At 42.5% G+C, this 13,479-nt stretch overlaps 1 protein-coding gene across 1 annotated transcript in view; it reads left to right on the top strand.

The window, feature by feature from the left end:
* The first annotated feature begins 925 nt into the window (after positions 1-925).
* Positions 926-13,479, top strand: part of XRCC5 (X-ray repair cross complementing 5) — a 52,137-nt gene continuing 39,583 nt past the window's right edge. The window contains exons 1-5 of the mRNA XM_054381241.1: positions 926-964; positions 5,527-5,640; positions 6,136-6,319; positions 7,419-7,467; positions 9,533-9,655. Coding sequence (XP_054237216.1) covers positions 926-964; positions 5,527-5,640; positions 6,136-6,319; positions 7,419-7,467; positions 9,533-9,655 — 509 coding nt within the window. The remainder of the gene's footprint in view (positions 965-5,526; positions 5,641-6,135; positions 6,320-7,418; positions 7,468-9,532; positions 9,656-13,479) is intronic.

The raw sequence follows: 13,479 nt of genomic DNA, 5'->3' as shown, positions 1-13,479 counted from the left end.
GTGCCAATTTCCTGTCTACTTCATCTTTCAGCTTACTGCCAAGCTTGTACTGGTAGAAATACAAAGCTGATTGGTGTCACAGTGTCCTCGTCGTGCTTTGTTTCTCTCTGTAGGAAATTCAGTTCCTAATTCCTCAGTTCGCAGTTACTGCCCACTTATATGTTTGAATCTAGGCAAAGAACAGGCATTGACTGCAAAGTTACTTCTTTTGTGGGAAGTTCTGCTTCATGCATCTATTTTAATCAAACTGTTGGGCTAGACCCCAGATGGCTATGGTTTTCTTCTTTCCACTAGGTGTTTACCCAGTGTCCATGGGCAATTGCTTTGAGGAACAAAGGCCAAGTCCTTTTTTTACTTTTACATTGAAGACATTCATATTTGCTCATTAGCAGCTGGGTTCTAGCTGTAATTCTCTGGATAATATATTCCTTCTTGTAACAAAGTAGGGAAGCCATTTTCCTTGATGCCTTGTAAAGGCATTGAAGGAAGTTAAACACAAGGCAGGCCCCTCACTGCTACTTCCCCCAAGAACATGCTTATTTAATCCAGGCTTAGTTTTTTGAGGGGAAGAAAAATAACCAAAAAAGGAGTAAGCAGAGCAATGAGTGAGACCTGCATTGGAACTGAGGACTCACTTTTTTGCAAATGAGATTACAGCTGATCACCCTGGATACCAAATCCTCCAAGATTATTTATACCCAGAGGCTGACATTCTGTAAAATGGAAATGGCCAATTAATCCTTTGGCAAGTGTTTACAAACAGATCTTTAAGTCTTAATCCAGGCTAACAAAACCCCAGTGCCCCTAGATGGACTTGATTAGTCTGATATGATGACTACCCATAAGGGAGATTTGTGCAGACTTGCAAAGGAAAAGGAAATGGGGATGAGTTTGTTTCAGTAATGATGATCCAGTTTTCCTTTGAATGGTGAAAATAGCTTTGAGGACATCTGGCAGCACAAAGGTGCAAATGGGGAATGTTTGGGTTTATTGTTTATGAATTTTGCCACAAACATTGTAAAACCTCATTTATGCTAGACTGAGAGTTAATGTATAAGAAGATCACACATGGAGTTTCGTGGTTACAGGTGTTCTTAGTTCTACTCTCTACAACCTGAGTTGGGCACACCAAACTTCCTGCAAAGCAGAGGTTCCTAATTAATATGAAAATTAGTTTTCTCTGATTAGCGTTTACAATTACGGCTTTAGCTATGAGAGTTTTGACAAAAGCCTGGGCTTCAGCTTTTATGTCAAATCTAGGATTCAGAGCGGACTATGAAAGTTTTTGTGGCAATATTCTGTGCCAGCAATCAGGGATGGGGTTGTACTTCCCAACCCTGTCATAAAAATACAATGTTCATTTATTATGGTGCCTGGCAAAATGCCTTTCTGCTAATGTATGAAAACCCTTTGCTGATGAAGTTGATTAGTTCTTGTTTCTCTGCTCTTCCCCTCTGTGTGTGTGCGTGCATGCACATCCCTTGTCGTATGCCTATACTGCAAGCTACACTGGAAATCAGTCAGGATGGGAGAATTGTCTGATTGCTAGCCCAAGAAGGGGCTTTTGGTCTGTGTCAAACACTCCTAGGAACGAAGATAACACCAGGAATAATAGCAAGCAGATCTGATTGCCTCAGCTGATTAATCTGAAATCTCCTTAGAGGCGTTCAGGAAGACAACACACAGCTTCCTGTTGCAGTTGCTGTCTCTTTTTTTGTCTACAGGTTTCCCATAAAATATTTGTTATATTACCAAGCTGCTCTGTCCCTTTGACATGCAAAGTGCTTTGAAGACATAATCCCTCAATTACCAATATTCCCAAAGCATGGTGGTGTAGTAAGGAGAGAAAGGGGATTTTTGTCTTCAGACATCACTCAATATAAGAAGGAAACATTTGTGCTTGCAGGGTCAGTCTTCTGGTGCAAGGTTTTTGAAGTGCTCATGTGAGATTTACTCTTTTGTAGCTATACTAATATCACCACTTTGCACTCTGTTTTGAGAACAATTATAATGTGGGATTTTAGATACATTGAGAGTAGAAAGAGCATGGTTAATGATATTCTCAAAAGATACAGGCAAGATAATGCAGAACATGAAATACTCAATATATGTGATGAAATATTTAAGATTCTGTATACATCTCTGCTGATGCCAAGTTATACACAACATAGCATCTCCTATACTTGGACTTTTTAAAATCAACAAGTTTCACTTTCATCCAACAGCTTGGATGTAATTCGATTCAGAACTTCTCTCTGTTGTTAAACCTGTGAGAACACTAGTGTTGTGTTAATATTTAATTAAATAATCCTGTCCCACTGCTGATCCGTGGGCAGAATGTGACTTACCAGATGCTCCCCTCCAGCCCAAAGCCCTGTCCCAGTGGCAAAGGGGAATGAACGGCTGCTCCCTCAGTAGACTGTCTCCTGCAGGGCTTCCAGCCGCTGTGAGGTGGAGGCTGGAGAGTCCTAGGTGGACTAGATTTGAGGGTTGGGTAACAGATGCGATGAATGAGTTGGTGCTCAGGGGCAAGAGAGAACAGGAGGGCTTCCTGGCCCCGGAGACTTGCCACTGCCTGATCCCCAGGGATCCCCAGTCCACCCAGACCAGGCTTGTCTTAGGCTATGCACTGCTCATTCTACTGCCAAAATCGCAGATATTGTCACGCCTGCTAGATGTGACACTTTGAAGGGGGCTGAAGGGGTGGGGGGTGGCTCCAGGAGAAAGATGAGGGCAAGTACCTCACGTTTCCCTTCCTTTTCACCCATACGTGGCCCAGACACCCGCTGCGGATTGACCCGCACCAGTTTCGGTCCAGCCTCAGGCCACGGCTGAGACCGTATCACCTCACTCCACCGCCGCGGAGACGGCCTGAAGGAATGTGCCCTCCCCGCCGCCGGAGTTCGGGGACGGACACGGCAGTAGCAGGACAAATCCCTCTCATCCCTTCATCGCCTCCTCGTTCACCCTTTGTTTCAGTCCTGTCCGCGCCCCTGCCCGCCGCTGAGCGGCGCTGCCCCTGCCGCGGAACCCGAAGCGCCGCCGCTGGTTCCCGTCGGGGAACGAACCGGAGGAGCCCGGCGCACCGCGTCCCGGAAACAGGGAGATGGCGCGCAAGGTGAGAGGAGAGGGGGGCTTCAGTATCCTGACAGCCTTTGGGCAACCCGCACGTTTCATCCGCGGGAAAGTGCCTCAGGGGTGGGGCGCCACTGAAGGGGTGCTGCCTGCTCGGGCCCGGCCGCCGCTGAGCGCTTGAGTCAGTGATCATGGGTCCCGCCTCGGCGGGCCGGAGCTACCTTTGCCTGTCTGTAACGCGGGCGCTGTGTCAGCTTTGGCCCTGGGCAGGCGCTTGTTAGAGCCACCCGGTGCTGGCGGTGGGGGGGCTTCTGGCGGTGCCTCGGGGTTGTTCCGGCAGCACCGTCAGCGAGCCAGATGTGGCCGATCCGCTCAGCTCGCCTGAGGGCATCGCCTTCACTGCCTTTTGGCGTCTGGGTTGTACCGCAGTCAGCGTAGTGTGGAACAGGCCCGGGCGCCTTATGAGGGCTAACTTCGGTGTGAGTAGCAAACGGTACGATAGCCACGGCTGCTCTGATACTGAATCACTTCTCCCTGTGACGACCTTCGAGCTGTTGCTAATTCAAAGGGACTTAAATACTGCTCTGTCGGGGACAGCGGTGGCTTTGAGCACGGTGCGGGTACTTCAGTAGTAATTACAATTGCCCCTGCTAAAGTATTAGTTTTTGCCATGTTAAAAATTCAGTTTGTCTGGGTTTAGCAAAGCTAAGTGCTGGACCCTACACCTGGGTCACAGCAACTCCATGCAATGCTACAGGCTTGGGGCAAAGTGGCTGGAAAGTTGTCTGGCTTTTAGAAAAGGACCTGGGAGTGTTGGTTGACAGCCTGCTGAACATGAGCAGTGTGTTCAGGTGGCTAAGGCAGCCGACGGCATCCTGGCCTGTATCAGGAATTGTGTGGCCAGCAGGAGTAGGGCAGCGATTGTGCCCCTGTACTTGACACTGGTGAGGCTGCACCTTGAATGCTGTGCTCAGTTTTAGGCCCCTCACTAGAAGAAGGACATTGAGTGGCTGGAGTGTGTCCAGAGAAGGGCAGTAAAGATGGTGAAGGGTCTAGAGAACAAGTCATATGAGGAACAGGTGAGGGAACCGGGATTGTGTAGTCTGGAGAAAAGGAGGCTGAGGGGAGACTTCACTGCGCTCTATAACTCCCTAAAAGGAGGTTGTAGTGAAGTGGGGGCAGGTCTCTTCTCTCTAGTATCAAGTGACAGGAGGAGAGGAAATAGCCCCAGAGGAGGTTTAGATTGGATATTAGGAAACATTTCTTTACAGAAAGAGTGGTTGGCACTGGAATAGATTGCCCAGGAGGTGGTGGAATCAGTGTCCCTGAAGGTGTTCAAGAAATGGATGGATATGGCAGTTTGGGATGCAGTTTAATGGCTGTGCTGGTGTTAGGCTGATGGTTGGAGTCAGTGATCTTAGAGGTCTTTTCTAACCAGAACAGTTCGGTGATTCTATTCTACAAAAAGAGAGATCAGCCCTCTTCCTGAAGGAGACTTCTGCATACCTGAATAGGCACCAGGCTTCAGTTTGCAGCCTTCCAAAAGAGCCTGTTAGGTCTTGACACTTGGTCATTTTTTCTTAAGCAAAACAGCAGGTCTTCACTCATGTACTTACTTGATTTCTTTGCTGTCATCTTGCCAGCTGTGAAGAGCATTTTGCCTGGTTTGGACAGCAGGATTAATTCAGCTGTCAGCCATTGTGTGTCTTGAGGCAAGACAGCAATAAGCCAAGGGTCTGCAGTTGCTGATTCTGGTAGAGTAATTCCTCAGGCAGGCAGGTTAGCAGTAACAAGTCTTTTGTGAGAGTCTAGTACAGCCTCAGTTACTTCTTTTACTCTGCTCTAAGTTTCTGCAGAAGTAGTTGACTCAGGGACATTAATTCTTGACTCCCAGGCAAGCCAATAGTGAAAGCTTTGAGGAATAGAGTGCTGAACCCAAGTATAACTTACTGATGTCTTGTGGAGCTTTGTTGCTCAGCTTGCTTTCTTCTTCTTGTCCTGTCCTGAGAGGATGCAGGGAGTCAAATCAGTTCTTGTTAAAGTGATAGGGGAGGTGCACAATATGTTCTTGGAAAAGGAGAAGGACAAGAAAATTGAGAGCTGCTAATACAGAACATTTGACAGCTATTCTAGGCAAGTTATTCTTTTAAAATGGATATTAAGATTTATCTATTTGGGTGACAAGAGTCAGATTCTTTTGGCTGATATTTGAAAAGGTACTTGGAGTTATTTGCTGTATGCAAAAGAGCTTAGACCAGCATCTTCTCTTCCTGTTCATCCCCTTTGCTTTGCAGAAGTAGACTATGCATCTCATATCACTTGACAGTCTTCTGATTTATCGCCCATGTCCTTTTGGCAGCTTCACTTCTCAGAGAACTGGATGTATTTCATATTTTAAAACAAGGTGGCTGGCCTTTTTCATTCTTGTTCAGTATTGCCTTTCCTTTCTAGGTGGCTGTAGTACTGTGCCTGGATGTAGGCTGCACAATGAGCAGTTCTGCTCCTGGTGAGGAATCTTCACTGGAACAAGCCAAGAAGATTATGTTAAAGTTTGTGCAGCGACAGGTATGTGTGACTTCACACACCGTAAATTGTTAAAAAGGAAGAGGAAGCAATAACATGTGTGAAATACTTTTCTTATTTACTAACAGTTGAAATAAATGAGGAGTGAGAATTAGTATGTTTTCATGCAGGAGTAACAGTACTCTTTGTTTCACCTGTACTTTTGTGGATGAGATGGGGCAGTTGGACTGGTCACTCTTCAGGCTGTTGGAAACTTTTAGGGAAAACAAATACTCTTCACTTTCTCTAAACTGTTTCAGCGTTCTTAGGATTTACCACACAGAAGACTCATTTCACGGACTTAGTCAGCTAGTTTAGTTTTATCCCAGATATCCTCATGTGAACTCTGCAAGATTACATTTTGGTAGGGTATCATTGAAAAAGTAAATCTACTCTACTTGATGCTGCAAAATTAGTTGACCTTGCTGGACTGCCTAATGTGGCAGGTATGAATCTACCTGTGGTTTTACACCTGTCCTGTGTTTTTTCTGTTTCCAGGTTTTTGCTGAGAGTAAAGATGAGGTTGCTGTGGTTTTGTTTGGTACTGATGGTACTAGGAATGACCTTGCCAGTGAGAATCAATACCAAAACATTACTGTACATAGGTCACTAATGCTACCAGATTTTGATCTGCTGGAAGACATTCAAGATGTGATTAAACCAGGCTCTGAACAAGCAGACTGTATCCTTCTATTGTAGAGTGCTTCTTCCACTGATTCAGATTACATAGGAGACAAGAAGTTGGCATTGTGAAATGGGCTCAGATTTACTTCCAAAGTTGTAAATACTATCAGAGTTGATCTAATTTGTGGTTGAAAGTTTGTTCAAAAGCGTATTAGCTGCTTTTTGACATTCTTTCAGGCCAGAAGATAGAATCTTGGCCATAGGGAATCATTAAGTTTATTAAGTGTTCTGTTAATTAAAGAGAACAAAGACTTGTAATATAATTTTAGGCCTCAAATAAGACATGTGCTTTTTAAAATAGTGTTCCAGGATTTGGTTTATGCTTTTTCATCAAATAAAAATACTCTTTACAAAATATGTCAGCAGAAATACTAGAAGTCAGACAAAGCAGAATAGAGGTTTATCATGTTGATTTCTGTGTAAAGTATTTTTAACATTGCCAGGTGTCACTTGCTGGTTTGAGTGCTGTTCATATTTGAATGTGTTCTGTTAGCTGCATAATGTGAAGAGATTTAAAAATGTGGTGATCTATATAATCTCCCTTTGTGTATTTCCTTTACATACTGTTCATCTTCCTGTGCTGTCTTCCCACTTTCTGGCCATAAAATGGTGGTTGTGAGCTCTGTTCAGACTGTGAAGAGCTGTTTCAGAGAAGTGTGCAGCCAGTCAGATGTATCTTAGCAGAAGCAGTCACATTCCTACTTTGTAAGAGATTGACAGATGCAGATATTTTGAAAGAAAACTTTCGTTGTAAAAATTCTATCTTGTATTGAAAATGCAAGTAAATTTTATTTGTGGATTCAAAGTAATGTTGTAAACATTAAGATTGCTCCTTCATTGGACTTGAGACTCCTCGTTGACAGTTAAAGGATTGGATCCTGAAGCTGTCTTTTTACTGTTCCATCAAGAAAATGAGGAAGGGGAAAGATCACAAAATAGACAAGTTATGTAGGAAGCTCTTGCACAGTAGATATTTGAAGAGTACTCGTCTCAAAACTGTTTGCTTGTTAACTAAATTGCAGAACATTGTTTCATAGGAAAAACACTTTTCTGACAAGATTCATGCTCTAAATGACATTTTTCTTAAATATGCTTAGTTCTGGATGCAATTATTGTGTGTATGGACTTGCTTCAGAAGGAAACAATGTAAGTATATAACCGTTTACAGAATTCTGATCTTGCATTTTGGAACTGATGTGATTTCTTGTCAGTATTACATTTCTAGTATTGTATAAATACAGATTTTTGGTTTTGTTTTTAAATAGATAAACCAAACACAAACAAACATTAAAAACAAATGCAGTGCAGGAATCTGTCTCTGTGAAGGAGACATCTGGCTTCTGCAGACAATCTCAGAGCTTTCTGATGCAACTGGAACTTTGCAGTAGGTTCACGGAAATATGGATGCTGTTACACAAGGGACAAAAACATGAACTCAGGTGCTAATGTTGTGGTGTAACCCCAGACAGCAATTAAGCACCACACAGATACCTCCCTAATCCCAGTGGGATGGGGAAGAGAATTAAAAAAAAACCCCGAACAACAAACAACTCAGGAGCTAGGTAACAGTTTGATAACTAAAATAAAATACAATAATAATAATTTTAAAATGTTATAGCAGTAATTGTAGTGGAAAGGAATGCAATAAAAGGAGATAGAGAAATAAAACCTGAAGAAAGAACAAGTGATGCCCAGTGCATGTGCTTACCACCTATGCTTGAGCAGTGATCTGCCCCTCCTGGCCAGTTCTCCCCAGTTTATATATTGAGCATGACATCCTGTGGCATGGAACATCCCTTTGGCTAGTTCAGATCAGCTGCCCTGTCCATGCTTCTCCTCCAGCCTCCTGTGCTCCTGCACACTAGCAAAACATGGAAAGCTGGAAAATCCTTGAGGCATCAGCAACAACTGAAAACATCGATATATTATCATCTTGCTTCTCATACTGAATCCAAAACACAGCAGTATTCGAGCACTAACAAGCAAGCTGCTAGGAAGAAAGTTAGATCTGTCCCAGCTGAAACCAGGACAGTTAAAATACACAGAAAAGAGCTGCCAAATTTGTAAGGGATGATGTTTTATCTTACAAAACAAAAAGAAAGCAGAACAAGAAAGGTGAGTTTGTTCAGCCTAGCAAATTAAAGGCTGCTGGATATGAGCTGGCTGTTTGTAAATATACAGGCTGTGGGAGATAAACATGCAGTAGGGAAAAAACCATGTTTAAGCTGAAAGAAAGCATTGGTACAAGTGTTATGAAATTGATGAATATACTTAGACTGGAACTGTGACCGTTCCTAACGCTTGGTGAACTGGTGACTCAGGGAAAGGAAGATAGCTTTCCCTCAAAACAGTGATTGAACATGTTGCTAAAAATATATGATCTAATTGTGAATGCAGAAGACTAGACTTAGTGATGCAATTTGTGTTTTTGTGAATAAAGTCTAATCGATAGGGAAAGCTGTTTCAATTTAACAATTATTACTGAGTTGTGAATTAAAATCACTGTGCTTATGGCAGTGTAACCTTGAATACCTATGGAGCAACTGCTGTTGTTATCTCATGGGTTAAGTTACTTGTATGCATCAAACGCTTTGATACAGATTTACCTTCAGTTAAGTAAAAACTATCATAAAAACTCCCTTATGTTTGAACATCCGGATTAAAACAATGCCAGTTTAACAGAATTTTATTTTATATCTCACAACACCTTCTGTTGTTTGTTTTTACTACTTCTTAGCGGTTTAGGTAGGCTTTGAAGTCCATCTTGTGCAATGACTCTCCTGATTTAGCATACTCAAGTGCACCAGCAACAGTAGTTTAAAATACAATTTCCATTTTCACAAGGACCGACTTAGAGCTGCCAAGGAAATATCCAGTGTAACATATTTTATTAGTATTTTATTTGCAATTGTTGAAAATTGGCAGAATTCTTTTCCTTTAGATTTAGTTAGTGATTTATACAGTCACAGGGCTAGAGTCCTTAGTTTTAGGAGTAGGATTGAGTAGAGGGAATATAGAAAGATAAAAATGTACCGTAAGTAATGTGAGCAGTGATAGAACAGTTTCAAGTAAGTAGGTCTCTTTGCCTTTTTTTTCTTTTTTTTACATGTATATTACTTTGTTAAAGCCTCAATTTCGTGAAGAAAGGATTAGAAAAAGGCCTTACAGGAAATATTTCCTATATATGTAAATGTTGGTTTTGTATTTTAAGAGGAAAGAAATATGAGAAGAGACACATTGAACTGTTTACAGACCTTAGGAGTCCTGCCAGTGAGGATCAGCTGGAAATTATTATTGCTAACTTGAAGAAAACAGGAATTTCACTTCAATTCTTGTAAGTATGGAAGTGGCTGTTATACACAATGCCATTTTAAAAAGAGAGAAATTACTATTTTTTTCCTAATAATAATCTTGAAGGAGATGGTGAGTGTTTCTGCAGAGGTGATTGTTACAAATGCTTCTGTCAAATATACGTCAGCACATGCAAGGCTCACTGGTAGGTTGGTGGCCAGGAGCGGACAGACAGCAAGAGCGAAGGCTAATGGATGAACCCCCTCTCTGAAATGCTTCTATACCAATGCACCGAGCATGGGGAATAAGCAGGAGGAGTTGAAGATCTGTGTGAGGCTGCATGACTATGATATAATTGGAATCACTGAAACGTGGTGGGACAGCTCCATGACTGGAGCGCAGTTGTGGATGGTCTGTCTTCAGGAAAGACAGACCAACAAGGTGAGGCGGTGGTGTTGCTCTCTATGTGTGAGAGCAACTGGAATGTATTGAGTTCTATCCGGGCTGGGGGAGGTAGAACAGGTTGAAAGTTTGTGGCTGTGAATTAAGGGATGTGGAAAGGAGGTGGAACTGTTGTGGGTGTCTACTACAGACCACCAAATCAAGCAGAAGATATTGATGAGGCTGCTTACAGTCAACTGGAGGTAGCCTCCAGTACGCACTCCTTGGTACTCATGGGTGACTCCAATCACCCTGGTATTTGCTGGAAAGCCCACACAGCTAGGCACAGCCAGTCCCAAAGGCTCTTGCAGTGTGTCAATGATAACTTCTTGATGCAGGTAGTGGAGGAGCTGACAAGGAGAGGTGCACTGCTGGATGTTGTATTAACTAATAGAGGAGGACGGGTTGGAGACATTAAGGTTGGGAACAGCCCTGGTGACAGTGATCATGACATGGTGGAGTTTAGTATTATAAGTGGTAGAAGCAGGGCTATAAGTAGGACTACAGCCCTGGATTTCTGCAGAGCTAACTTTGTGCTCTTCAGAGGTATATTTGCAGGAATCCCATGGACTAAGACCCTGGAGGGTCATCTTCACTGTGAGGGTCACAGAGCACTGCAATGGGCTTCCTAGAGAGGTTGTGGAGTCTCCTTCTCTGGAGACTTTCAAAACCCATCTGGATGCATTCCTGTGTGACCTGCACGAGATTTTATGGTCCTGCTCTGGCATGGGGGTTGGACTGCACAATCTCCTAAGGTCCCTTAGGAGGGACCAACCCCTAACATCCTGTGATCTCATGATCCTGTGATATATGTGCCATGAATTCCAGTTAGGAACCAAGTTCCTTTGACTAATGTGACATACACATTAATATGGTGGCTTCACCAGTTCAGCTTACAGCTTAGAACCAGAGTCTAAATGGGAGACGAGATCTGTGTAAGCAGAGAACTGGGAAACAATGAGCCAGAAAGAGCCTCAGAAACAGTGGTTTTGTCACAGCAGCAGCCTAGATCCTTTTAGGTAAGGGAGTCATTGGGAAGAAGTAATGAGATAGTGGTGCAGATGTTCATAGCCTGACTGGTGTCAGTGGAAAAGCAAATCTGAGGAGAAGGGTTGTATTCATAGTGACAGGCTTGGTTAATGGGAGTGGAAAATGGAAGCACGTCCTAAGTGTTGTGACAGGAATCCGTTAATTGTCTCGGTACAGGTGTAGCCATTGAGGGATCAATCTGTATTAGTTGTTGCACATGACGGTAACGCAGGAATCTATAGGACTTCTAATAGTTTCTTTAAAGGCAAAACTTTGGGTGAAAGTTAGTGGTTGACACAACAATTTCACAGAAGAAAGTTAAAGGCACAGCTTTACTTCTAGGCTTTTTTCTTTTTTTTTTTTTCTTTTTACTTTCACCTAGACACAGAAATCAGTAAGGAGCAATGTTACGAACTTGATAAATTTATTAAAGCTGTTTGTCAATCCGTCTGCAAGATAACAGAGAGGTTAGGTAGGAAAGCATGACTGAAAGTCATGGGGTGATCCTCCAGAAAAAAAATACCTTTCTTTGTGCTTGGGAGACGCTGAATGTAAAAATGTCGGACTATTCTCAGGCTGTGCCTGCACAGGCATCCTTGCAGCATGCCTTGATGTGCCCCTTCTAGCTTATTTGAGCTATTGTTGGCACTGGAGGCAGGGGAGACAGCACCGTGAGCCTCAGTATGTTCTGCCAGTCAGTGCTTTCAGAGACCTGCTATTTAGACCCTGCTACCTTGTCTCTATACCTGTAGTTTGCTGTATGGACTGGCACAGATGCCACCAGCCCAAGTAAATGTTGCAGCTTTATTCTGTGGGATTTCTGATACACCTTTACAATTTCTTTGTCTGTAAGGTGGCAAAGGAAAAGCCCCATGGCAAATGGAAGCAATAGAGCAATGTTGCTGTTGGAGCTTTAGCTGCAGATTTACACCATCTCTCAGTCACATGAGCAAAAGCAGTGCTTTGAGAAACACATGTACAGATGTAAAACACTCAGGATATGGCATTAAAATAATTTCTAGTTAAATCTTCTCCTTTTGTTATGACCCACGCTTCCATCTCTTATGCCCTGTTTATTGATTAAGTTGTAACTTTTGGCAGATAGTTGGTTTTCCTCACTGTTATCAAGTCCCAGGCACATGCTGAGCTCTGTGCAACTTTGGGTATTATGCAGTTCTCACCACAGGCATTTCTAAGCCCTATATAATGAAAGTAATCTTTCATTTATCAGAGATTTGAAGCTTTTTTTGCTCTGGTAGCAGCTTTAGAATATAGTTATTGTGTTTGTCTGTGGATGCTGCTTCTTTAGAAGGTATCAAGGCTTTTGCTGAAACTTGATCTTTAATTCTGTGAGATTGTTGTGCGTATCGTTAACTCTGCTTATGTTGATGCACAGATAAGTTTAGTGAGGAGTAATGAGGTGAAAATAAAGTAGAGATTGTAGGATGCTTTTTTGAAAACATAATACAGTGCTGAAATTTCTTTTCTTTGTGGAAATGTGGTAAAAGGTATCATGTGGTTCATTCAAAATTGTATTAGATGAAAGATCTGAGAAATGTGCAGGCATTGTCAGGGGCACAGAGTAGGGGATCTTACACATCTCTCTTTTCTGTGGTTATGTGTAGTTAACTGTTTCATTTTTGAGGAGCAGCAAAGTCGTTTTATCCATAACCCTTAGCTTACGCTTTTAATTTGACTTTTTCAGTGCAGGAAAACGTGTCATCTTCATTCGGAAATTCACCTAGTGGTGTAAGCTATTAAAATCTGAAGAGTAGGATTGATTCCAGAAATACCTAATAGCCCCACCGCAGAGGAAGGTCCATTTGTTGGCATTTGGAGCCAAGACATAATCATGGACCTGGAAGGGCCTTTAGTGGTCCTCTGCTTCAGACTGGGTTGGTTGTATGTCATTGCTGAGCAGTGTTTCTCTAATCTTTCTGTAAAGATTTCCAGTGATGAAAAGTCTTGTGTCTCCGCAGGCAGTTGATTTTAGATGTTATGGTTTGAAATGCCTTTATCAGGTTTTCAAATATCTGACCTGATTCCATGATGTGATTTGACTGCAGGCTAAATACAGAGAACTGGTTGTTTCCTTCCTATCTGCAACAGCTTTTTATATTTAAGACTGTGTTGCATTCTGACTCTATTCTCTCCAGGATTTAATTTGTTCAAACTTTTTTTCATAGGTCCTGTTTCCTAGTCAGTGTGGTGTTTACTCCTTCATCCCTTCTTGTATGTGGACACATTCCTTTATTGACATGATACCCAGCTCTGGTCAAGATGTTACCAATGCCAACTAGATGTGCAATAATACATGTGTTTCGCAAGCCATGTGGCTCTTTATACATCTAACTGCAGCTAGATACAATTTTTGGTTTGTTGGCTATTTTAATAAGG

The sequence above is a fragment of the Indicator indicator genome, chromosome 5 (genome assembly GCF_027791375.1).
Source record: "Indicator indicator isolate 239-I01 chromosome 5, UM_Iind_1.1, whole genome shotgun sequence".
Taxonomy (NCBI): Eukaryota; Metazoa; Chordata; class Aves; order Piciformes; family Indicatoridae; genus Indicator; species Indicator indicator.
This window is presented reverse-complemented; position numbering and strand designations above follow the sequence as displayed.